The 27,317-nt window shown below is 42.9% G+C and overlaps 1 protein-coding gene across 1 annotated transcript in view; it reads left to right on the forward strand.

Moving 5' to 3' along the window:
• Nucleotides 1-21,544, forward strand: part of LOC124775177 (serine protease 1-like) — a 57,146-nt gene extending 35,602 nt beyond the window's left edge. The window contains exons 3-5 of the mRNA XM_047250017.1: nt 12,444-12,612; nt 19,372-19,491; nt 21,488-21,544. Of these exons, the coding sequence (XP_047105973.1) occupies nt 12,444-12,612; nt 19,372-19,491; nt 21,488-21,544 (346 nt within the window). The remainder of the gene's footprint in view (nt 1-12,443; nt 12,613-19,371; nt 19,492-21,487) is intronic.
• Nucleotides 21,545-27,317: the final 5,773 nt, after the last annotated feature.

Raw genomic sequence — 27,317 nt, forward strand, 5'->3', positions numbered from 1 at the left:
TCCTACCCTTGCAGCATGGAGGTGGGGTTCCACATGCTATTGTATATTCAGGAGCCGTTAAGTAACATGTACATTATGATTGTGTACTCATTTCTGTTCCTCCGATTACAGTTTCATCCCTGGCAAAACGAAGAAAATGTTTCAGACAAAGCGTATGCAGAGTTTGACATAGAATCTTAATCTTCCAATTAAAAATTGGTGTTCTCATTGAAGATTTCAAAGTTCCCCCCCCCCCCCCTCCCTTGACCCGCACGGGGTCGAATGTTCATTTTTGATCCAACTGTTTACAGAAGATGCTTAGAAGATAAGTGTGTCTTTTGGATGCTCGGTATAGTTTACTCTGCGTTAGAGATCCTATACTACAGCTACCAAAAAATGTGTATGCTTCTATATACACCCCATGGATGTGCCAGTTTTTTTTTTTTTTTTTTTTTTTGTTATATTGAGATACCACTTACTGACATTCTGTACTGAGCCAGACAAGTCGAGCTAGGTCAGTTCTTAATATGAGTACATCATGATCTTGACATTTTCTTCGGTAACTCTGGTCACAATTAAGGAATTATAATCTTACTGCAAAAACATAAAGCGAGTGTCAAATACCACCGTTCGTCAAAGCGAATGGCTTCCCACAGGGTTAAAAAGAGAGCGTTTTGTCCCTCACAGACTGCTATTGGTGAAACATTCGTGTTTGTATCATTTGTCATGAGTGGTGAGGGGAGGGCTATCAAGTTGAAATCTGTCATTCTAGGGTGCGCCAGTTACGATGGATTGGTACTACTTTTTTTATTTTTTAGTTATAGAACCTATCACAGGAGAATAAAGAACTGAACTGCTTGCATAAACGGGAGAGGGAATTGAACGGAGGAAATGCTATATACCTAGATCATAATGTGGGTGTGGACTTCTTTTACGTCCTTTTTGTGAGGAAAGGACATAATGGTTTTATTGTAATACAAATGTCGGTTACAGCTGTCTATAAGAAGAACAGCAGTACTGTTAGGCTTCAGTGAACTTCAGAGAGACTTAGAGTTGACACTGGATGTGCCATTCGTAGGGGAGAAAATGTAGTACTGTTCTACTACGCAGATGTTAGAAACTGTAATTACCGTAAAATATCTAGAAATAACCTACCTAATGCAGAATGGGCACATGCCTGGCAGACAGACTAAATGTATGGTTCTCAAACACTGCTACTGACAAAACGCGTTACTTTATCGATTATGACCACTAGAGTTGTATAAAGCGGATATACTACAGTTTCTCTCTTGATTTACAAATCTGTGTTGGTGGTTCTATGCGTTTTTCCCACTAACAATTATGCTATGTTATGTCATTAGTCCATAATCACACAGTATGCAACTAGATCAGTTTCATAATTGGAGCTGAAGGCAGGTAAATATACCTACTACATACAAATACTTGAAGAGACCCTCCATAGGTGTATTACCTTGTTGGTGACAAATCAGTTGCGAGGGTAAAATACCTAGGGATAGGTGTCTGGAGCGACCTAGAGGATAATGAGTGAGTAAGAAATAACTAGGAAATGCAGATGCCAGGCTAAGGGGAATCTTATAAACGGAGTAACTTGTTGACGAAACACATCATCTCCGTTAGGGAGTCATATATAACTTTAAAAAAGACGCCGAAGCTGATTTTTAATAAATATTCATTGCGAAATGCCATCACTATGTACATATATTTTGTAGATGTAAAGTATGAGTGTGCATACAAAACAGATGCAAACTGACTGTCGTAATATACCCATATGATTACAAATGTCTAATCACGGATCACATTCATCAGGAAAGGTCGGTAAAAAATCAGTGTTTTGCAATATGTATCGCTTCAGGATTCTTCAAAATGTCATTGAAGACAGATATTATCGAATTACGATTGATTCCACAAACCATGTTGCCGGGCGAGGTGGCGTAGTGTTTAGCAATACTGTACTTGCATTCGGAAGGACGACGGTTGAAACCTGCGTCCGACCCTTTTGATTTTGGTTTTTCCGTGATTTTCCTAAATCGCTTCAGGCAAATGCCGGGGTGTTTCCATTGAAAGGGTACGACCGATTGTCTTCGCCGTCCTTCCCTAACCCAATGGGACCGATAAACTCGCTGTTTGGTCCGCATGGCAATACCAACGCTCGTGTAGTCGGACATCGCACCGGTATTCTACACACTACTGTCTGGCGAACACTAAAGTGTACCCTTCAATGCTATCCGTACAAAATCCAACATCATCATGAACTACTAGCCACCGATTTTGTGACATAGCGAGCATTTGCGGTGTGGGTACATCAAAAGATAGGGGATTGATGATCGTTGGTTCCATAACGTGTTCTGGACCGACGAAGCCCATTTCACACTGCGAAGGCAACACACAAAGCTGCAGAATTCTGGTTACCGGAAATCAAAGAAGTGTCGTGAAAACTCCACTGCATGATGAGAAAGTCATGGTTCGGTTCGAATGTCACACATTAACTGTGACTGGACCTTTTTTCTTCGAGGAAATGCGGAGTGCTGCTTTTCAAACTGTCAGCGTGATGAGTGTGAGGCCAGCCTCAGTAGCTGAGCAGTTCTAGGCGCTTCAGTCCGGAACCGCGCGACTGCTACGGTCGCAGGTTCGAATCCTGCGGCGGGCATGGATGTGTGTGATGTCCTTAGGTTGGTTAAGTTTAAGTAGTTGTAAGTCTAGGGGACTGATGACCTCAGGTGTTGAGTCCCATAGCGCTTAGAGCCATTTGAACCATTTTTGATGAGTGTGAGGAACGCCGATATGTTGCACAATAGTATCGTCCCCAGCCTAGCTGATGGACACCTGCTGCAAAGTACGACGTTTACGTAGGATGGCGCTCCACCCCGTATTGCCACGATCTCTTGCGAACATCGTTCGATGAGGATCGCGTGCAGAGCCGCCACTTCTGTCATGTGTGCTCTTCCAGGTCCCCAGACCTCAATCCGAATGACTACTGGTTCTGGGGCTACCAGAGGTACGCCGGATGTTACAATCGCGTCATATCTAGCCGGGCTGATAAACATCTGCAACAAGGTACGACTTTTATGGAGGAAGGCGTCCCACTCCATATTGTTATGGTATTTGTTCACATCGCTCATGAGGACCACCTTCTGAGCAGCCACTGCCATCACGGTTGGCCTTCCAGGTAGCAAGATCTCAAGCCGTCTGACTACTGATTGACAGGTTATTGGAAGTTGCTTCAGATCAGTGAATCCAAAAGACTTTGTCCGACTGTCACCGGAATTTCTAAGGCGTTACCATCGTGCATCAGTTATCTACTGCACTGCTCAAGTTAATTTCCGAATTAGTCATTTACTAAAATATGACCGGAACCTTACGCTTCGTGACTTTTCTAAGCACGTGAATCTCCCGGTCTGAGATGTTGCAGTGAAATTTTCCTCAGTCATGGTGCCAGGAAATTTATGTGCCCAGCTTTCAGCAAATCCTACTCTCATTTTCCACAAAGTATTCTCATACTACTGTCTGTATGTGAACAATGACGTTACCTCCTGATTTTTCTACGGCGTCTCTCCTTGTTGCAATTTAAATGTCTTCCATCCAACACCATTACGTGCATCTTCTCGATGGTCCCATGAGTTTTGCAGCTCTGAGACTTCATCTACATCTACATTCATCTACATTTACACTGCGCAAGCCACCCAACGGAGTGTGGCGGAGTGCACTTTACGTGCCACTGTCATTACCTCCCTTTCCTGTTCCAGTCGCGTATGGTTCGCGGGAAGAACGACTGCCGGAAAGCCTCCGTGCGCGCTCGAATCTCTCTAATTTTACATTCGTGATTTCCTCGGGAGGTATAAGTAGGAGGAAGCAATTTATTCGATACCTCATCCAGAAACGCACCCTTTCGAAACCTGGCGAGCAAGCTACACCGCGATGCAAAGCGCCTCTCTTGCAGGGTCTGCCACCTGAGTTTGCTAAACACCTCCGCAACGCTATCACGACTACCAAACAACCCTGTGACGAAACGCGCCGCTCTTGATTGGATCTTCTCTATCTCTTCTGTCAACCCGACCTGGTACGGATTCCACACTGATGAGCAACACTCAAGTATAGGTTTAACAACTGCTTTTTTAAGCCACTTCATTTGTTGATGGACTACATTTTCTAAGGACTCTCCCAATGAATCTCAACCTGGCTCCCGCCTTATATGATTATTCCACTTCAAATCGTTCCGTCCGCATACTCCCAGATATTTTACAGAAGTAACCGCTACCAGTGTTTGTTCTGCTATTATAGTCATACAATAAAGGATCCTTCTTTCTATGTATTCGCAATACATTACATTTGTCTATGTTAAGAGTTAGTTGCCACTCCCTGCACCAAGTGCCTATCCGCTGTAGATCTTCCTGCATTTCGCTGCAATTTGTAATGCTACAACTTCTCTTTACACTAAAGCATCATCCGCGAAAAGCCGCTTGGAACTTCCGACACTGTCTACTAGGTCAGTTATATATACTGTGAAAAGCAATGGTCCCATAACACTACCCTGTGGCACGCCAGAGGTTACTTTAACGTTTGTAGACGTCTCTCCATTGAGAACAACATGCTGTGTTCTGTTTGCTAAAATCTCTTCAATCCAGCCACACAGCTGGTCTGATATTCCGTAGCCTGTTACTTTGTTTATCAGGCGACAGTGCGGAACTGTATCGAACGCCTTCCGGAAGTCAAAGAAAATGGCATCTACCTGGGAGCCTGTATCTAATATTTTCTGGGTCTCATGAACAAATAAAGCGAGTTGGGTCTCACACGATCGCTGTTTCCGGAATCCTTCAAGGGGAACATCTGTAAGACACTTACAACCAAGTTTGGCTCAAAAACTTCACCAAATGTGGATTTTTAAAACATTTTTCTCGCTTACACAACATTAAATGAGAAATTCAGTAGCAGCTCTGAATGGGTGCACACAAACACATACAGTTCGAATCCTAAATTAGCAGCCCCGTCACAGCTGCAATAGAGTCGGATATGAGAACATTCCAAGAATGCTTTGTCCTGTTCAACAAAATCATATATAACGGTGACCGTTGAAGTGGAAACTCCGGGTCGGACAGTAAACAAGAAAATTTTACTTACGGTGCGAAAACAGCATATGTTTAGGGTGAAACCATCATTAAATAAGAACATGATTTTTGTGTGTACAACATGCGAAATTTGTACTCGGATCTGGCATCTCTGACGGCAATACTGGTTATAAAACAGCTGGGAACCGTATCGAACTTAGCTTGTGTTGTGGTGACAGGTACATCGGTCCACGCTGCATCAGCAAAATTGCTGAGTTCATCAATCGTAGTGGCATGCGTATGAGGACGCGTCAGTTTCTCAGCAACCCCAGATTTAGAAATTTTAAATGCTGCGAGTTTTGAAGAACATTCGGCTGCTTTGAGCTGTCTTGTTAAAAGACGTCACGGAGGTCTCGAAGAAGGGGTACAGCTATTGGCCCTAAACCGCAAAAGATATAATGACAACTGTGCGGCTTACCTTCGTTGCCAACCACAGGTTGTCGTATTGTGCACCGAAAGGCATTCCACTCAGTAATGCGAGGTGCTGCACCAATATGACCATGACAGATTCTATCTGACAGCGCTTGTTCCCATCGGAGCCTTCATACAAGAGTACACCCATCATGACTTTGTATGCAGAATTGGAATTTGTCTGTAAAAGCCGGTCGGAGTGGTCGAGTGGTTGTAGGCGCTTCAGACTGGAACCGCGCTACCGCTACGGTGGCAGGTTCGAATCCTGCCTCGGGCATGGATGTGTGTGATGTCCTTAGGTTAGTTAGGTTTAAGTAGTTCTAAGTTCCAGGGGACTGATGACCTCCGATGTTAAGTCCCATAGTACTCAGAGCCATTGGAACCATTTTTTTGTCTGGAAAATAATTTCTTTGTGCGGTGGTCCCTAAGGGCACAACACCGTTGGTTCCCTCCTCACTGCTGCCACCTGTACGGAAGCTACAACGATTTTGGCCACTCTCAAAGCCGGTGTTCCTCCACAAGTCATCGTGCTGTCTGTGCAGGAACTTGTCTTACACCAACCAGGCAGTTGGTCCGTGTGGAACGTTCTCCATGACAATTGTTACTACCCTTATCACTTAGAGCCTGTGCAGCGCTTACTAGCGACAGACTTTCCATATCAGGGAGCACTTTTGTCACTGCTTCCTTCATCAGGCAGCCACGATTCCGGGATTTGTATCACCCATCCTATTCACAGATGAGGCCACCTTTACGCGGAATGATATCTTCAACTTTCATAACATTCATATGTGGGGTAGTACGCAGAACCCCTACCATATGGTGACACCGAGTCACCAGCATCGGTGCTGCCGCAATGTCTGGCCCGGGATAATTGGCGACCGTATTTTGGGACGAATCTTCCTTCTACGTCGCCTAAAAGGCCGGAACTATCGGTGTTTCTTGCAGATGACTTTGCCTTCTTTGCTGGAAGAGGTGCCATTGATGATTCGAAGGGTTATGTGGCTGCTCCATGATGCTGCTCCAGCCCACTCCGCCACTAACGTCAATGGAGCGGACGAGAGGATCCAGTTGCACGGCCTGCTCATTTACGGGATCTCGACCCGTACGAATTCTGGTTATGGGACCATCTCTAAACTGTCGTGTATGCAGAGCCCATTCCAGATGCGGAGACACTGTAGCAGCGTATTCATGCTTCCTTTGACACGGATCGGATGATGCCTGGCCTACGTGAATGTGTAAGACGGTTCAGATGGTTCAAATGGCTCTAAGCACTATGGGAATTAACATCTGAGGTCATCAGTGCCCTAGACTCAGAACTACTTAAACCTAACCAACCTAAGGATATCACACACACGCATGCCCGAAGAAGGATTCGAACCTGCGACCGTAGCAGCAGCCTGGTTCCGGACTGAAGTGCCTAGAACCGCTCGGCCACAGCGGCCGGAGTGTAAGACGGAACATTCTACAGCGCGTACACGTATCCGTTGAGGCACATGGAATCAATTTTCTGCACATTCTTTAACCGTGGCTGCGTGGCGCAACACCTATTAGGGTGCAGTCTCTGTTAAAATATATGACTGAATCTAGCACGGAAACCATGCATTTCCGGCCATAAGTTCATTAAACCTTTTTTGTTCTGAATCCTCTCTTGGATCGATCCCTAGAGTTTGTAGACGGTGGAATCCCCCCCCCCCCCTTTCCCTCCTATTTTTCAATAGTAGAAAACGAGCTGTCCTTCATGGAGTTTTTTAGACAACTCCATCAATGCTGTCTGAAAAGGATCCCTTAACATAGAGCAAAACTCGAATATAAAACTGACAAACGCAGTGCAGGCAGTCTTTTCAGTGGATTTGTTGCGTCTTCGACCGTGCGGAACAGCGGCGGAATCAGTGACCCCTGGGTGTATGCCTCTTTAGTTAAAGGAATGCTTCCACTCCTCGACGCCATGCTTGCCCCCCACCCCCCTCCACTTGTAACACCATAGCCGTAAAGCTCTACTGATTTATTTTGCCTTTTTGTTTTATTTAGCATTCTGTAGTTAAACTGTTGTAAATATTATTTGACTGTATCGATACCATAACAGTGTTTACTATTTTCTTTGTAAAAAGTTTGATTTCCTGGTAAAAACACGTGCAATGTATTGTCTTTATTAGCTAAACACTTTGCCTCACTTCGACGGACACAAAACTTATATATAACTGGAATTTGGGTGAATACTCTTTTGTAGAAATGTCAATATGTGCAAATGTTCCGTTTTATTTAATATGTTTGGTTGCTGTTATGTAATTGCTGATCCTCACTTAGGGTTGTTAGTTCTTTATATGTATAAAAGGTGTTGTGGTTCCCCTTGGGAACGGAGTCGTGTGCCGGCCGGGGTGGTCTCACGGTTCTAGGCGCTCAGTCCGGAGCCGCGCAACTGCTACGGTCGCAGGTTCGAATCCTGCCTCGGGCATGGATGTGTGTGATATCCTTAGGTTAGTTAGGTTTAAGTAGTTCTAAGTTCTAGGGGACTGAAGACCACACTGATGATGCTCAGAGCCATTTGAACCATTTTGAACGAAATCGTGCAGCGCGCGCAAAATGTGGTTGGCATGGATAGAAAGGTGGAACCAAGAGTTAGTCGGGCACGAGCTACCAAACTGTCAACAGCTTATGTAAAAGTCGTGTATTGTGCTGGCGCCGAGAGTGGCTTTTTGTGCCGTTTTCCAATGTGCCAAGGCCTCGGATGGAAGTGTAAATAGCTGGCTCTATTCTGGAAATGATACTTATTAATCTGTGGATCGTCGCTACCAAGAAATGACAAGAGTCCAGCATTTCTACCTGCAAATTCACCTACCAAAATGCACTCGCCACCACACTGCGCAATGACTGTAATGCAATGGAGGAATTACAGATATGTAAAGTGAAGGATCAGCACATTGGATGTTTTAGTGTGCTAAAATATAAGGTAACTTATAACTTAATTTATGTAACTACCTTGATTTTTTCCTTATCACAACACCTTTCAGGTTCCTCTCCGCTTGAACTATAACTTCCGAATGTCACAATTTTGAAAAATGATATTCAAAAGGAAACACTATTACCTAATTAAATTTGTTCAAAATTGAGTGAAATAACTTGTCTAAAATTATTGTGGATTTTGGTGAAGTCGAGGGAGGAAGTAAGTGTAGCTTTTGTGAGAGCCTCCCGGTATCTGAACTTCTTAATAATTTTCGTTTTGTGATCTTTCAAAATTTCTCACTTCTGGTTCAAAAAGGTAAAGAACTATGAAACAGTTTTCTTAACTTGGCATTCTTTAAATTGTTTATGAAAGTGTGTTTAGTTTGCTTTACTACAGTGGTCAAGATTAATGCCCCCCCCCCCCCATTGAAAGATTCCGAAATGCACAAAGTTACTTTATTATAAAAAATTCTAACTACACTTGATATTTATGGTGAGTTGTGTGCTCATTGTGTTATAATAAGTGTAATATCAGTTTATGTGTACCCGCTCACCGTTTTATACTCACTGAAGGTAAAGTGGCTAGGAATGTCATTATCCATTAGAACAGTTACCTCTTTTTTTTAAAGAACAGTGAGAATATGCTTGCAAGTGAACTATATTTAAATTCATGCTATGTAGAAAGGTTTTGTCAATTTGAAACAGTTCATACCCAATTCCTAATTCAGTATCGACTTGCAGTAATAGTATTAATGAAGTTACTCAGTTTGACAAAGTATTAATATAGAAAAGTGCATCAGTGTTTGTTGTGTTGGTGAGAATAGGTTTGTTATTTACTAAGACTGTTGGTACTCACTTTACCACTATAACGTTTGTTGGTGCTTGTATCTGGGTTCATTGCATTTTCGTAACAGAAAAGTATAGGCTGAGTCTTTCCATTAATGTTGCGTATATCTTACTCTTTGAAAAGAGATGTTAATCATTCTCATGCTTAATTAGGTTGGCGACCGTTTTTCTTCATTCTTTGTGCAGTGTGGACAGGTAAAATATTGTTTGTTACTGTTTAAATATTTACGTAATTCTGACTTTCACTTCCGATAAACCACCTACGTTAGGTACATCACAGTCAACACAACAAAATTCCTTTCAGAGGATAACACTGCACTGTTGCCATACACCATAATTGATCACCAATATAGTTTCAGAACGTAAATAAAGAGCAGTGGTAGTGTTATGCCCAGCACAGACATTCAGGTGATCCTGCCTGTCATGTTACAGCCTACTAAAAGCAAACTTCTTGTAGTTATACACTGACACGAAAGGGATCACAACACCAAGAAGGAGTTTTGTGAATATAAACTAAATTTGGTAGGCGCGTTTCTACCCCTGAAAGATGCTTGATTCAAATTTCGCACCAGTCTCAAAAGAGTAGCGGTAGTAGCGAGACTATGTGGATGCAAATCAGGTTTGCTTTAAATACACGCTGTAACGGTCGTGAGTGTTAGTTACACTTTGGATTGCACGTGTTGAGTTGATTTACTCAAAAATGCCTTTAAGGCGATAAAGATGCCATTATCAACAATTCTCTGAGCTTGAACGAGGTCACGTAATTGGGTACGAGAAACTGACCGCTCCTTCTGCGATACTGCAAAAACACTAGGCAGGAATCTAGCCACGGTACATGATTTCTGGCAGTGGTGGTCATGGGAATCTACTATCACAAGAACACCGGGCTCTGAACAGCCACTTGGTGTTACAGAGAGCGTAGAGCACTGTGGTCAGCGTATGGCTGTGGAACATCGAACTTCATCTGCAGTGGCTATCTGAGCGGCAGTGGCGCCATAGTGAGACAACGAACTGTTACAAATCGGTTAGTTCACGGACAGCTCCAAACCAGACGCTGTGTAGTTTACATTGCACTGATCCCAAACCACCGCCATATGAGACTTCAGTGATGTGAAGCAAGAGCTCATTGGAAGGCAAAGCGGAAATCTATTGCGTTTTCTGACGAAAGGTATGGCCGTGTGGTGGGTACAAGGGAACCCGTTGAGGGCCTGCAACCAACCTACCTGCATGCTAGACGCACTGGATCTACACATGAAGCTATGGTCTGGGGTGTGATTTCGTATGACAGATGGGGTACTCTCGTGGTTATTCAGCGCTACACAGCTGCAAATTCATTCGTCACTCTGGTGATTCGATATCCTATGCTGCCATTCGTGAACAGCATTCCAGGAGGAGTTTTCCAACTGGATAATTGTCGCCCACATACCGCTGTTGTGGCTAGATAAAGGAAACAAAATTCGGAGTAGGTATCAAAATTCATGGAGAAGTAAAAACTTTGAGGTTCGCCGATGACATTGTAATTCTGTCAGAGACAGCAAAGGACTTGGAAGAGCAGTTGAACGGAATGGACAGTGTCTGGAAAGGAGGATATAAGATGAACATCAACAAAAGCAAAACGAGGATAATGGAATGTAGTCAAATTAAATCGGGTGATGCTGAGGGAATTAGATTAGGAAATGAGACACTTAAAGTAGTAAAGGAGTTTTGCTATTTACGGAGTAAAATAACTGACGATGGTCGAAGTAGAGAGGATATAAAATGTAGACTGGCAATGGCAAGGAAATCGTTTCTGAAGAAGAGAAATTTGTTAACATCGAGTATAGATTTAAGTGTCAGGAAGTCGTTTCTGAAAGTATTTGTATGGAGTGTAGCCATGTATGGGAGTGAAACATGGACGACAACTAGTTTGGACGAGAAGAGAATAGAAGCTTTCGAAATGTGGTGCTACAGAAGAAAGCTGAAGATAAGGTGGGTAGATCACGTAACTAATGAGGAGGTATTGAATAGGATTGGGGAGAAGAGAAGTTTGTGGCACAACTTGACTAGAAGAAGGGATCGGTTGGTAGGGCATGTTTTGAGGCATCAAGGGATCACAAATTTAGCATTGGAGGGCAGCATGGAGAGTAAAAATCGTTGAGGGAGACCAAGAGATGAATACACTAAGCAGATTCAGAAGGATGTAGGTTGCAGTAGGTACTGGGAGATGAAGAAACTAGCACAGGATAGAGTAGCATGGAGAGCTGCATCAAACCAGTCTCAGGACTGAAGACCACAACAACAACAACAACCGCTGTTGTAACCCAACATGCTGTATACAGTGTCGACATGTTGCCTTGGCCTGCTCGATCACCAGATCTGTCTCCAGTCTACCACATATCGGACATCATCGGACGACAACTAAAGCGTCGTTAGCAAACAGTATTAACCGTCCCTATATTGACCGACCAAGTGGAACAGGTATGTAACTCCATCCCACGAACTCGGATCCGACCCGTCCACAACACAATGCATACACGTTCGCATGCTTGCATTCAACGTGCTGTCTGTTACACGGGTTATTAATGTACCTGTATTTCACTTTTGCAAGGTCTTATCTCCAACTCCTTGCCCCAATGATAACACCGGTTCCCGTCAGATCACCGAAGTTAGGCGCGGTCGGGCTGGGCTAGCACTTGGATGGGTGACCATCCGGTCTGCCGAGCGCTGTTGGCAAGCGCTTGTGAGGCAAACTGAAGACCTTCTTGATTGAGAAGTAGCGGCTCCGGTCTTGTAAACTGACATACTGCCAGAAGACCGGTTTGCTGATCACATGCTCCACCATATCCGCATCCAGTGATGCTGTGGGCTGAAGATGACACGGCGACCGGTCGGTACCGTTGAGCCTGGCCTGTTCGGGCGGAGTTTAGTTTTAAGAGCTTATCTGGGGTTTACGTTACCTTGTGATCTTGCAATGTTAATCACTTAAATGTGTTACCTAAACAAATGTATTCCAGAAGTTTCATTAGTTCACTTCTTTTTTTAAATTTTGATTTTACAGCTTTTTTCCGACACTGTATGTTGCAACACGACGTAAATGTGGATTGGAAGTAGATTCTTAACACTTTGGCCAGCGGACGACTGGACTAGGCTTGCGAATGTTCGCAGGGGGCCGAAGCTGCTGTTTGAGATGAGAGTCTCTCTGTTGGACATCGAAGATTGCTCTGATAAGACGGAGAGAGATCTGGACGCTACTGCGAATCTCTGCACGTACGCGGAGAATGTGGTCGGCTGCATGGGCGACTCTGGTTCGCCTCTCATGTGCCGCGGCTTTCAGGTGAGCCATTAGTGAATCACTGTAATGCACGTTCGAGATCGGGAAGCTGTTACGGAAATCTAATGGTTTCGCTCGCTAGTGGGTATGCATATACACTGCCCGGCTAAAGACAGTGAAGCACCTAGAAGACATTGCGGCGGCGCGGTTCTTTCCGTCCCTTTACGACGGACCTGCACCTATCTGTGAACATTGTCTCAGCAGATCATCAGTAGGGAAGCCGAGTGAAACCTACTGTACTTCGACGTGAACCAGGCTGCAATTAAAGTCACTAATCTACGTTTCGTGAGAAAGTTTTCATATGAAATGAAAGGTTGGAAATTTTGTCCTCAATTAATATATTCTGAAACTTACATTAACAACTATCACTGCCAAGCCCGTGCTAGTCTTAACACAGTCACTCACAATCCCTTTCACTCACGTTAGCAGTTTTATGGTGTTTCATTTCCCGAAAACGTAATAGCTACAAAAATACTGATTGTTTTTGATTGATAATGGTCGCCAAATATTAAGTCTGTCGGTAGCAAATGCAGTCACAGTTTTTAGCCACCGACCTGCTCAATACGCCACGCGGAATATATGTCTTATATCGTCACAAAATTCAGTTAAAAATTCCGAAATTTCTACACACACATCGGCATAATTATGCCGTCACTTTCCAACACTTTTGATGTATGAAACACTGCTAGATCCGGCAACTTATTATTTCCATCGGAACTACTACTGCACACGTCCGATCTCTTTCATGGCTAGGCTTCGACTCCTCTCTAGAATACTCTAAGTCTTCTCTACCAGCCGAGAAAAGCGCGCGAAGAATATTGCTTTACCATTGGTCAGTTTACTCAACAGCCAATAGCTAAACAACATTCTCCCGCGTCAGTCCGCGCTTTTCATCAATAACCAATGGCAAAATAGTAAATCTAATGACTGCACTTTTTACCGACGTAATTATCTAATATGCTGAAGTTTTGCTGATGCATAAAATTATTTACTATTGTTATTTATACCTGAATTAACTTTCCCTTTACCATAAACTTACTGTTCAAAACTATTCTACAAAAATCCCCTTTGTCCATATCCATACTTCTTCGAAATGTTCCCACACTACATCCTACTACATAAATCGTTAAACAATTATCTTCATATTAACCTTATACCACACTCACGCATCATTCATACTGCTGAAACACATTTACAACATTCTACATACAAAAAAACATAATAACAATTTATGAAAATACTAGAACAGTTTATGAAAAACATTCTACTACTTTAGGGCACTGTAGTGGGCACAATCGAAACTAAAATCACAGTCCCCCTATCCAATATTGTCCTCTATCGACTGATACATAAACTACGTGCGCGTCCAGTCTCGCGTCACCATCTGTCACTATCCAGCTCTGAGACACATCTCCCACTTAACCGCCTCCAAGGCAGGATCGTTATACGGCGCTACGCCTCAACATGGCCGTATGTCGGCGTATCTCGGAAGACGTATTCATCAGCGGCGGGCACACAAATTCTTGTACGTGAAAATGCCTAAGACGAGGTAAGACGGGCATCTGAGTGCATTACTGTTCGTGTTCAGCCTTGTTACCACGCCTGGTGGGGTATATAAGGTATTCGGAAATTCCAATTACAAATTTCTGTAATTTGTAGAGGGGAGTGAGTAGATAATATTTTGAATAGGAACCCATGTCCGGAAAAGTACCTCTTCCGTTTTACGACGGTTTCATTTCAGATGCTTAAGTCATCCACTTCCCCTTGACGAATTGAATTAGGCGTGACACAGTGCAGTTACTAGGTAACAATTCGAAAAGAAACATAACGAAACATCCACTTATCATTGAAGTTCACCTTTTTGCATTAACACTTGAACATTACGTGTTTACATTTTTCCAAGACAAAGGAAAAACCAGCGTACTCTATGTAGAAAAGAGTACTGATGCACTGCGTCTGCAGTTCGATATGGTGACCATGAACGTTGTTACAGACATTGTACTTACGACGCAATCTCTCAGTTCCATCTGTTGACTCTTCAGTTTCTAGTACAGCGGCCAGAAATCGTGGCACCAGATCTTCCTTCTGCCTCCACAGGAGTCTCGTAAATTACCTGCATACGGTCCCACAACAAGTAGACCATAGGAGTTAAATCCAGCGATCTCGGCGGTCACGCAGTTGGACCGCTTCGGCCTATCAGTCTTTCACCATAGCGTCCGTTGCGATGTTTCCGAACCGCACGTGAAAAGTAGGGTGATGCACTATCATGGAAACCACATTTTCTGACTGACATTCAGTGGCACAGCTTCCAAGAACGAGTCCACGACATTTTGTAGGAAGCTGAAGCACGCAGGACCAGTTAGCTTGAGGGGAAGAAGGTATGGCCGCTTCACGTGACCGTAAAGAATACCTGCCCACACATCAATATCAAACTGGTGCTGAAATCTTTGAACATGCATGACACGAAGGTTTTTGTCTGCCCAGACATGGCTCTTTTATCAATTCAGAATACAGTCCCTAGTGAACTTGCATTCATCTGTACACAGAACTCCACTTGGAAAAACAAAGTATAGACGCAGCTTGATGGAACCAAGTGCGGTAGGTAAAGCGTTTGTATAGAGGTGCGTTTACGGATAACTATCTACGTTTTTCTTGAATAACTCGAAATCTGTGGCCTCCAGCTAAAACGTATCCTAGCAAATATTTAACCACATTAAATTTCCTACAAAAAGTTCCCGTTCACTTTTTCTGTGGAGCTGGAGCTCTGCACATAGTGAGTGAAAGAATGAGAAAATCTCTTGCATTACTTTTGAAGATATTCTGGACATTGAGGGTTTCATAAAACTACATCGGTAGGGGCAGGTGACTCACCCTGTACATATAGGGGTGATGCAGCTTGGACGGGCCACACAAAATGTATCCAGAACGACGTAATAATCCTGGTGCGGCTATTACTGGGTTATTACTGATGGATGCGGCACATTTTCTCACATATCGAGGTCCTCATAGTTTTTTACGTTTATAGGTACAGAATTTTGGTTACGTTTTCATTTAAACTGAACGTTATAATTTGTACCGTGGCACAGGGAAGAAACTTCAAATAGGACTTCAGTAACATAACTTGTGTTGGACTTGATCACATACACTGTCTTATCAGAAGTATCCAGAGAACTGTTAGTAACAGTGTGTCCACTCTCAGCCTACATGACAATTTGAATACTGATGGAAACACTCCACGTGGCACGACGAGGCAGGTTGAATGTGGAGTGGAATGAACCAAACGACTGTTCTGCAAATATGCTGCATTCCAGCAAAGGCAATACTTTCTACACCTCGGCAACTGCTTCGTGATAAAGACTTTTTAATTCGGTTATAGTTCTCAGAACGGTGTTTAAGAAAATTAGAATGTTCTGTTGTTCTTATGCGCAAGATTTTGTTAACGGGTGAAGCATCGTTTGTAGAACATTCGTTGTATGCAGTACGGGACACTTGAAAACCCACGCTAAGCGACAGAACTGGGTAAACACACTTCATCTGTCAACATGTGGTGCAGGCTTTTCAAGAATTGTACCACTGGTCCCACTTCTATTGACAGGATCCTAAGTAGCCACAACATTCAGATGTCCATTTTCTACCGAAAATATGAAGAGGCCAAAATTTTGTCAGAGACATTTTTGTGTTGCTAGTAGCCAAGTTTGAATAGGTGCTTTTTGTTTCATCAGACACACACACACACACACACACACATACACACACACACACACACACACACACACACACACACACACACCGTCGAAGTTAGATGACGCACATCAGACCTAAAATCTCCCAATGAACCTAACAGGATTCAGGACATCAGATAAAGACTGAAAAGTCTGATACCCTCTACAATCCCTCGCATTTCGTCGGGCTACTTACCTGTTTTCAACCTCTATGGAGATGTATAATCGCCAAGTGAAACAGTACATTTGCGACAGATCACGTCATTTATGTATTTCTCGAGTAAGTCGTGGATGGACATTAGTGGCAAAAATTATCTATAGAAGAATGGAATGATTGATAGAAGTTGGACTGATGGAAGATAACATTGGCTTCTGGAAAAATTTGTGGCAGTACAGACTCTATGACTTATCTTAAAAGATGTTTTGAAGAAAGGCAAATCTACATTGTGACATTTACAGATCAGACGAACGTTTTGTAAAATGACCATTTGTTGTACAAAAAAACTTTGTATTTCTTCATCTGTACCCTGTATGATCCACTTAAGAATTACTGCATAAAGTTTGTTGTAGTAGGTTAGGTACCGCCTGATATACGATGTTTCACTTTAATTATGGGACTGTTGTTTATATTACTGGAATATTATTGCACTATAAGTATGATTTATGTATTTGTTATGTTGTGTGGACTTTTCTTTTATTTTGTGCACTGTAACTTTCACTATCCCTATTTTGCACGTCTTCCGTCTGTCAAGGATGTTTGGTAAACGTATTCTGTCCTTTGCTTTGTTAATGATATAAATTTGCTTGTTATGTTGGCTATGTCTTACAAATGCACTATCATTGATGTTACCCTGAAAATGTGGAACTTTCCCACTTTTACGTTCATTTCTTTCTCCTGTGGTAAACTGTATATTTCACTTCAAGCATTGTGAGATACCTTCGTTAGTATTTCAAGAACGGATTACGATCTTTGACTGGATGCTTTCATCTTGACAAACTTGATGCTGTATCAACTTAAAGGAAAATGAGATTTGATCTTAACTGAACTGTTTTACCTTGTAAGTATACATATTTGATTTTGCACCCAAGTTTTTGTTGAGTTATATCATTTTCGAGCACAATGTATTTTCTCAAATGATTCTAGTTTCGATGTTGATAGACACCCAGTGATAGTGGTCTATGACCGAAACCGGTAGTTGATATATAGGCCTGATCGTTAAAAGGCATTTTATAAATTACTTTACGATTTTTGGTTTTCATCTGATAACAACTGTAGGAATGGATTGGTTTTGAAAATATGTTGTAAGATGGCTATCAACAAAAGTAAAGCAAGGGCAAGGTAATGCTGAGAGAAATATATTAGGCAATGGGTCACTAAAAGTAGTAGACTGGATTGTTCATATGTCAAACAGAAAACAGACGATGGATGGCATAAATAGGATATAAGAAGGAGTCTAAAATGGTAAGAGAAATTCTATAAAAGAAACTGGTTCGGTATCATCACATAAAAATTCAAGAATTTGGAAGAAAAGAGTAGCAGCGAGAGGCCTAATATTGATAACAGGATACAGGCTCGCATGAACGGACGTTGCATTAATTATGCAGTTATGTAGTGGGGTTTCCGTGCAAACTTACGAGGCACTAGTCTTCAGACTAAGAAAAATGGCAACATCGGCAAAAACTACAAGAAGTTATAATGGGAGAAACACACATCTCTGAAACTCTTCTTTAGGGGTAAACTGCTATTTTTGACTTGGAGACAATGCAGTTTCCTCCAAATGTCCTGTACCTACTTTTCATATTTCGGAATATCTCATGGTTATTGCCACTCTAGTTTGCAATAGCTGATGGAGGCTCAAATTTTCTTCTGGTTTTCTAGCGCTGTTGCGAACGTGACCTTTCCCTTTCCCAGCAACTTATTGAACACTGTTTTCGTCTACGAGATGTTTACGTTATGTATAGTTTCATCACATTACCGTTTTTATGTGACATGGAGCTACAGAATCGATAGGGCACACAGAGCCCTCCCGCCTGCTACTGGCGTGCAGTTTACGCTTGAAAATAGTCAGAAGGCGATGCACGGGAAGTCACAAGAACCCGGAATTTACACCAAAAGTGTTATTGTACGCATCTGTCACTGTTTAAATATAGGCCTTAGATATTTTATATTAGCTGTATATTCATATAACTGTATATTCATATAGCTAATTAAAATTATAATTAATGTATTGACGTTGTTACTAGTTATAGGAAAATAATATGAAACCATATAAAAATTCCTGGTAGATTCAGACTCTGTGTTGGGCCGGGACTCGAAACCAAAACCTTACCTTTCGTCGCAGGTGCTATACCAATTTAGCTCTCCAGCACAACTCACGCCTGGTCATGTGAGCATTAATTTGCCATTACCTCCCTCCTACTTTTCACAGTTTTCCCGCATACCTTGTTTGACTGGTACGCATGGAAGAGACGATATTGAGGAGAAATGGCTTAGCCACGACGTAAGGCACGTTTGGAGGATGAACATTCACCCTGAAACGGAGAGTGTGCTGACTTTAAAATCCTTGGCAAATTAAAACTTCCTGTTGGAACGGGACTGTTACCTGGAACCTTTGCCTGTCGTGGGCAGGTGCCCTAAAGCTGGAAAATAGGGAGAGAGGTACGAGCGGAATTACGACTTTCAGCGACAATCGTATGTCATGCATGGCGAAGCCAGTTGGATGAACGTTTGCCCTGAAAGGTAGATTCCGAGTTCGATTCCACGTCCGGCACACAGTTTTTATTTGCCAAGAAATTTCAGATGAGCACACAGTCTGCTCGTAGTGAATCTTCATCTTGCAATGGAGTGATATCATCCGCCGAACCTAGTTTTCTGACTTAGTAATCGTGAGTTGGTGCTGACCCGATATACAAGCCTTACAAGTGATTGTTAATTTTGTCTTGGACGTTACATGCGCAAGTCTGTCAACGGCACGCTGCGGTGACGAGGGCAGGTGGCTGCTACCAGCCAGCTCTGACTGTGGCCTCTTTCCCCTGACAGGTGGGCGTGGTCTCATCGTGCCTGAACTGCACGACATTGAAGCCGTGCATCTACTCGCGCATCGACACGCATCTGCCTTGGTTGAAGCATGTGATGGCCTCGGCGGAGCCGCCACCGAAAGTGTGTTACTCCTGTAGTCTCTGCCTTCTTTACGCAATAAATCGTATGTTTCTATAACAACCTACCGCTTCTGATTCTAATGATTTATGTTCCCCTGAGAAATATATATTTTCAAATCGAAGGTCACACACATTTGCAGACAGAATCCCCGCAACACCATTTTTTATGTTGATGGCTCAACATAAAAGTTTTGTCTCAAATACAGATAGTGTTGAGGATCAGTGGACAAAGTTCAAAACCATCGTACAATATGCGTTAGATGAGTATGTGCCCAACAAGATAGTAAGAGATGGAAAAGAGCCACCGTGGTACAACAACCGAGTTAGAAAACTGCTGCGGAAGCAAAGGGAAATTCACAGCAAACATAAACATAGCCATAGCCTTGCAAACAAACAAAAATTACGCGAAGTGCAATGTAGTGTTAGGAGGGCTATGCGAGAGGCGTTCAATGAATTCGAATGTAAAGTTCTATGTACTGACTTGGCAGAAAATCGTAAGAAATTTTGGTCTTATGTCAAAGCGGTAGGTGGATCAAAACAAAATGTCCAGACACTGTGAGACCAAAATGGTACTGTAACAGAGGATGACAGACTAAAGGCCGAAATACTAAACTCTTTTTCCAAAGCTGTTTCACAGAGGAAGGCTGCACTGTAGTTCCTTCTCTAGATTGTCGCACAGATGACAAAATGGTAGAGATCAAAATAGACGACAGAGGGTTAGAGAAACATTTAAAATCGCTCAAAAGAGGAACGGCCGCTGGACCTGATGGGATACCAGTTCGATTTTACACAGAGGAACTTGCCCCCCTTCTTGGAGCGGTGTACCGTAGGTCTCTAGAAGAGCGTGGCGTTCCAAAGGATTGGGAAAGGGCACAGGTCATCCCCGCTTTCAAGAAGGGACGTCGTACAGATGTGCAGAACTTTAGACCCATATCTCTAACGTCGATCAGTTGTAGAATTTTGGAACACGTATGTTCGAGTATAATGACTTTTCTGGAGACTAGAAATCTACTCTGTAGGAAACAGCATGGGTTTCGTAAAAGACGATCGTGTGAAACCCAGCTCGCGCTATTAGTCCACGAGACTCAGAGGGCCATAGACACGGGTTCCAAGGTAGATGCCGTGGGTCTTGACTTCTGCAAGGTGTTCGATACAGTTACCCACAGTCGTTTAATGAACAAAGTAAGAGCATATGGACTATCAGACCAGTTGTGTGATTGGATTGAAGAGTTCCTAGATAACAGAACGCAGTATGTCATTCTCAATGGAGAGAAGTCTTCCGAAGTAAGAGTCATTTCAGGTGTGCCGCAGGGAAGTGTCGTAGGACCGTTGCTATTCACAATATACATAAATGACCTTGTGGATGACATCGGAAGTTCACTGAGGCTTTTTGCGGACGATGCTGTGTAATATCGAGAGGTTGTAACAATGTAAAATTGTACTGAAATGCAGGAGGATCTGCAGCGAATTGACGCATGGTGCGGGGAATGGCAATTGAATCTCAATGTAGACAAGTGTAATGTGCTGTGACTACACAGAAAGAAAGATCCCTTATCATTTAGCTACAATATAGCGGGTCAGAAACTGGAAGCAGTTAATTCCATAAATTATCTGGGAGTACGCATTAGGAGTGATTTAAATGGTACGGGCTTTTGTTGAAGTTTCGAGAACGTACCTTCACCGAGGAGTCAAGCAGTATATTGCTCCCTCCTACGTATAACTCGCGAAGAGACCATGAGGATAAAATCAGAGAGATTAGAGCCCACACAGAGGCATACCGACAATCCATCTTTCCACGAACAATACGAGACTGAAATAGAAGGGAGAACTGATAGGGGTACTCAAGGTACCCTCCGCCACACACCGTCAGGTGCCTTGCGGAGTATGGATGTAGATGTAGATGTAGAAGAGAACCTTTTGTAATCATTGCACGTAATTTTTCGAGTACCTATCTTACTCAAACTATTCACAGTACTTTTGTAATTGGCGCTTTACAGATAACCAACGAATATGGATGTAATGTTAATGGAAAAAATACGAGGGGTGATCTGTAGCTAAGGCAACAAACTTTTTCCTCAACCAGTTCCGGTTGAAAAAGAAAATGCGGAATTTGTTGTGGGAAATCGTGGAATATTCCTGCTTCTGACCCTATAGTTCCATTACATTACGGTAGGTGGCGGTGCTATACGTAACCACCAAAATGGCGTCTGTAACAGAGGTGCCTTCCAAGCAGAGGGCTGTCACTGATTTTCTTTTTGCCGAAAACCAGAGAATCGCTGATGTTCACATCGTTTGCGGAGTGTCTTCGGATAGCTAGAGGAAAATAAAAGCATGGTGACTCGATGCCCTACGCGTCTGTTATCACCGCAACAAAGTCGCACAAGCCTGTCCTACGTGCCAGCCGGCTGACAAGGCAGTGTTTCCTGCAATGTTGTAACGTGCGGACATTCTCATTCGAGGTGATCGACGGATCACAACCAAACACCTACTTGCACAGCTGGACCCCTCTGTTTATAGTGCTGACTCACTCTCCACCAGTTGGGGTACTCAAAGCAGTGTGCCCACTGGGTTGCTCACAGCCCAGCAGAAGACCATAAAGAGCAATGAAGGACCATCTGTGCGGAATTTTTTGTGCGTTCCGAGGCTGATGGTAACAATGTTTTTGTGGAACATCAGTAGACGCAATGAAACGTCAGTTCATCCCTTAGAACCTAAAACAACAGCAAGCCATGGAATGGGGCCAAACTACCTCTCTTCCCAAGAAAATGTTCAAAGCCGCACCCTCACACAGTGAAGTCATGGCGACTGTCTTCTGTGGCTTTAAATGGGCTACTCTGTTTGACGTCCTCCTCCACGATGCAATGATCATCTCTGCAGTGTACTGTGCCACCTCCAGGAAAGTGAAGAAACGTCTTTAGTGTGGTCACAAAAATGCAAACGAACTTACTCTTCTCCTTGACAACGTAAGGCCTAGCATAAGTCTGCGCACTCGCAAGGAGCTCACAGTATTTCATGGAACTGTTCTTCCTCATCCACCGTACAGCCCGGATCTTGCACCTTCTACCTTCCATCTGTGTGACCCAAGGAATAATGCTTTCGGCGGGAAGCAGACGTGTATGATGGGGATGTGTTGATGCAGCTACTTGTTGACGCCGACGTCAACCAGTAGAGTGGTACCACGCGGGCATACTGGCCCTGCCAGTAACATTGTGTAAGGCCAAAGCATTGAGCGGAGGTTATGCTGAAAAACAAGATATTGTAGCCAGAAGAGTGAGGAATAATACGGCGTATTTGAATCTTGAATAAAAGCAACCTGCTTTCAGAAAAATTATGTGTGGCCTTACTTACCCATCGCCCTTCGTCTCTGGTTGCGTTGCTAGAATGTATGCTCATGAAATTTTAATAACAAACCACACTGTGACTGAGAAGACCTTTAAACTTGAATGCGCATCTACACCGTGTGATCAAAAGTATTCGCACACCTGGCTGAAAATGACTTACAAGTTTGGCCGTGCGGTTAAAGGCGCTGCAGTCTGGAACCGCAAGACCGTTACGGTCGCAGGTTCGAATCCTGCCTCGGGCATGGATGTTTGTGATGTCCTTAGGTTAGTTAGGTTTAACTAGTTCTAAGTTCTAGGGGACTAATGACCTCAGCAGTTGAGTCCCATAGTGCTCAGAGCCATTTGAACCATTTTTGACTTACAAGTTTATAGCAATCTCCATCGGTAATGCTCTAATTCAGTATGGTGTTGGTCCACGCTTAGCCTTGCTAGCAGCATCCACTCTCGCAGGCATACGTTCAATCAGGTGCTGGAACGTTTCTTGGGGAATGGCAGCCCATTCTTCACGGAGTGCTGCACTGAGGAGAGGTATCGATGTCAGTCGGTGAGGTCTGACACGAAGTCGGCGTTCCAGAATATCCCAAGGGTGTTCTCTAGGATTCAGGTCAGGACTCTGTGCAGGCCAGTCCATTATAGAGATGTTACTGTCGTGTAACCACTCCGCCACGGGCCGTGCATTATGAACAAGTGCTCGATTGTGTCGAAAGATACAATCGCCATCCCCCAACTCCTTTTCAACAGTGGGAAGCAAAAAATGCGCTTATAACATCAATGTATGCCTGTGCTGTGATAGTGCCACGCAAAACATCAAGGGTGCAAGCCCCCTCCATGAAAAACACGACCACATCATAACACCACCGCCTCCGAATTTTACTGTTAGCACTACGCACGCTGGCAGGTGACGCTCACCGGGCATTCGCCATACCCACACCCAGCCATCGGATCGCTACATTTTGTACCGTGATTCGTCACTCCTCACAACGTTTCTCGACTGTTCATGCTCCTTACACCAAGCGAGGCGTCGTTTGGCATTTACCGGCCTGATGTGTGGCTTGTGAGCAGCCGCTCGACCATGAAATCCAAGTTTTCTTACCTCCTGCCGAACTGTAATAGGACTTGCAGTGGACCCTGACGCAGTTTGGAATTCCTGTGTGATGTTCTGGATAGATGTCTGCCTATTACACATTACGACCTTCTTCAGCTCTCGGCGGTCTCTGTCAGTCGTGGTCGGCCTGTCAGACGAGATCGGCCTATACGCTTTTGTGCTGTACGTGTCCCGACACGTTTCCACTTCACTGTCACATCGTAAACAGTGGATACAGGGATTTTTAGGAGTGTGGAAATCTCGCGTACGGACGTATGACAGAAGTGACACCCAATCACCCGACCACTTTCGAAGTCCGAGTTCCGCGGAGCGCCCCATTCTGCTCTCTCACGATGTCTAATGACTACTCAGGTTGCTGATATGGAGTACCTGGCAGTAGGTGGCACTACAATGCACCTAACATTAAAAACGTTTGTTTTTAGGGGTGTCCGGATACTTTTGATCACACAGTGTGCGTTATGCTTTCACTCGGTGAGCCTGTGACGCAAACCGCAGCTCTACTTTCCAACTTCTCCAGTTCTTCTAACAATCCTGTCTGACATGGATCCCACGCTGATGGACAATACTTAATATTGGTCAAATGAAGATTTTGTAAGCTACCTCCTTCGTGGTTGGACTTCACTTCCTGAGGAATCGCCCAATAATCACAATCTGGCAACTGCCTTACCTGACATTAGTTTTACATCATGTTCACATTAATATGGACATTACCCATACTCGTGGGTACTGTACATGTTAATGTCTCCAACGACGGTTGTAAAATCGTGTAATCATAAAAGGGGCGTTCAATGAGTAGTGGAACACTATTTTTAAATTAACACACCGCCTTTTGGCTGTGTAGTTGTTTAATTAATTACGATCCAGATTTCGGCCTTTCGTGCCATATTGCAGTGATTGAGTTTATGTCATTAAAATATACTGCAGGACATCAAGACCAAAATTGGTCATAAATTAAGAAAAATATTCGCAATACTGACCTTACGACTTATCCTAGAAGAAAGATTAAGGAAAGGCATACCTACGTTTCTAGCATTTGTAGACTTAGAGAAAGCTTTTGACAATGTTGATTGGAATACTCTCTTTCAAATTCTAAAGGTGGCAGGGGTAAAATACAGGGAGCGAAAGGCTATTTACAATTTGTACAGAAACCAGATGGCAGTTATAAGAGTCGAGGGGCATTAAAGGGAAGCAGTGGTTGGGAAGGGAGTGAGACAGGGTTGTAGCCTCTCCCAGATGTTATTCAATATGTATATTGAGCAAGCAGTAAAGGAAACAAAAGAAAAATTCGGATTAGGTACTAAAATCCATGGAGAAGAAATAAAAACTTTGAGGTTCGCCGATGACATCGTAATTCTATCAGAGACAGCAAAGGACTTGGAAGAGCAGTTGAACGGAATGGACAGTGTCTTGAAAGGAGGATATAAGATGAACATCAACAAAAGCTAAACGAGGATAATGGAATGTGGTCGAATTAAGTCGGGTGATGCTGAGGGAATTAGATTAGGAAATGAAATACTTAAAGTAGTAAAGGAGTTTTGCTATTTGGGGAGCAAAATAAGTCATGCTGGTCGAAGTAGAGAGGATATAAAATGTACACTGGCAATGGCAAGAAAAGCGTTTCTGAAGAAGAGAAATTTGTTAACATCTAGTATAGATTTAAGTGTCATAAAGTTGTTTCTGAAAGTATTTGAATGGAGTGTAGCCATGTATGGAAGTGAAACATGGACGATAAATAGTTTGGAGAAGAAGGGAATAGAAGCTTTCGAAATGTGGTGCTACAGAAGAATGCTGAAGATTAGGTGGGTATATCACATAACTAATGATGAAGTACTGAATAGAATTGGGGAGAAGAGGAGTTTGTGGCACAACTTGACAAGAAGAAGGGACCGGTTGGTAGGACATGCTCTGAGGCATCAAGGGATCACAAATTTAGCATTGGAGGGCAGCGTGGAGGGTAAAAATCGTAGAGGGAGACCAGTAGATGAATACACTAAGCAGATTCAGAAGGATGTGGGTTGCAGTAAGTACCGGGAGATGAAGAAGCTTGCACAGGATAGGGTAGCATTGAGAGCTGCATCAAACCAGTCTCAGCACTGAAGACCACAACAACAACATTCGCTCTCCACGAAACGCTAGATGTAAAATCATCATCTTGTAAAAAGATCATTACATAATAGTGGGAGCACGTCATATTTAATAAAGGCAGGTTTACTTTGGTATGTAAAAGATGAACACATGTCCTTGAGTCGTAATGGATTTCCCTATGATTATGACTCAAGGGCATGTGTTCATATTTTATATGCGAAGGTAAACCTCATTTTATTAGATATGACGTTCTCCTTCTTTATTTATTAATCTTTTATCTTTCGTGGGGAGTAATGTTTTTCTTAATTTGTTGTCAATTTTGAGCTTGATGTCCTGCAATATACGAGTATGTTAATGACATAAATGCCATTAGTTGAAAATGGCACAAAAGCCCAAAGCAACAATACAATCAAATGGCGGTGTGTTCATTGAAAAATTATTCTACGACTGTTGCTCATCAACATCAAAAACTGTTTACTGCTTTTTGAATGCAGGTATGTTTTATTCATGCTACCGGATACCATATTATTCCCCAGTCAGTTGGCTACAAAACCCTGTTTTTCAATATAATCTCCGTCCTTTTCGACGCCCTTACGCCACATTAGTGGGAGCGCTTGTATGCCCACATGTTACCACTCTACTGGTCGTGTTAGAGTCAACGTCTTGCTTCATCAATAACAACCACATCTTCCATGTACTGCTTCCCGTTGCAAGCATCCATCATTGGACCTTACAGATGGAAGACCTTTATGGTCTTCAGTTCGGCGGCAAGAAACCCAGTAGACACAGATCTTTGATTGCCCCAACTGGTGGACAAGTGTACCAGCACTACCAAGTTAGTTAGTTACTTGGTTGCGTGTTCCACTGATCAATCGCACGGTACTGTAGCCGTTATGATGTGGAACATGTCAAGTACACAAAAATGAATATATGAAACTAGATTTTTAATATATATATATATATATATATATATATATATATATATATATATATTACAATACAGAGTTAAAGATTAATATTTCTATTATTTACCCCATTCCCTTAAATGACACAAAATGCTTATAATAAATTTATAGATTTATTTATTCCTGTTCAAGAATTCATCTATGGTATAGAAGGAGTTGTCAAGGAGATATGATTTCAGTTTATTTTTGAAGTTATTACTGCTGTCTGTCAGACATTTTATTTCATCTGTTAATTTGTCGAAAATTTTTATAGCAGCATATTTTACCCCTGTGCCAAAGATAGGTTGAGTAAAAGATAGTGTAAGTCTTTCTTTTTTCTGGTATTATAATC

Source organism: Schistocerca piceifrons, chromosome 2 (genome assembly GCF_021461385.2).
Source record: "Schistocerca piceifrons isolate TAMUIC-IGC-003096 chromosome 2, iqSchPice1.1, whole genome shotgun sequence".
NCBI classification, from domain to species: Eukaryota; Metazoa; Arthropoda; class Insecta; order Orthoptera; family Acrididae; genus Schistocerca; species Schistocerca piceifrons.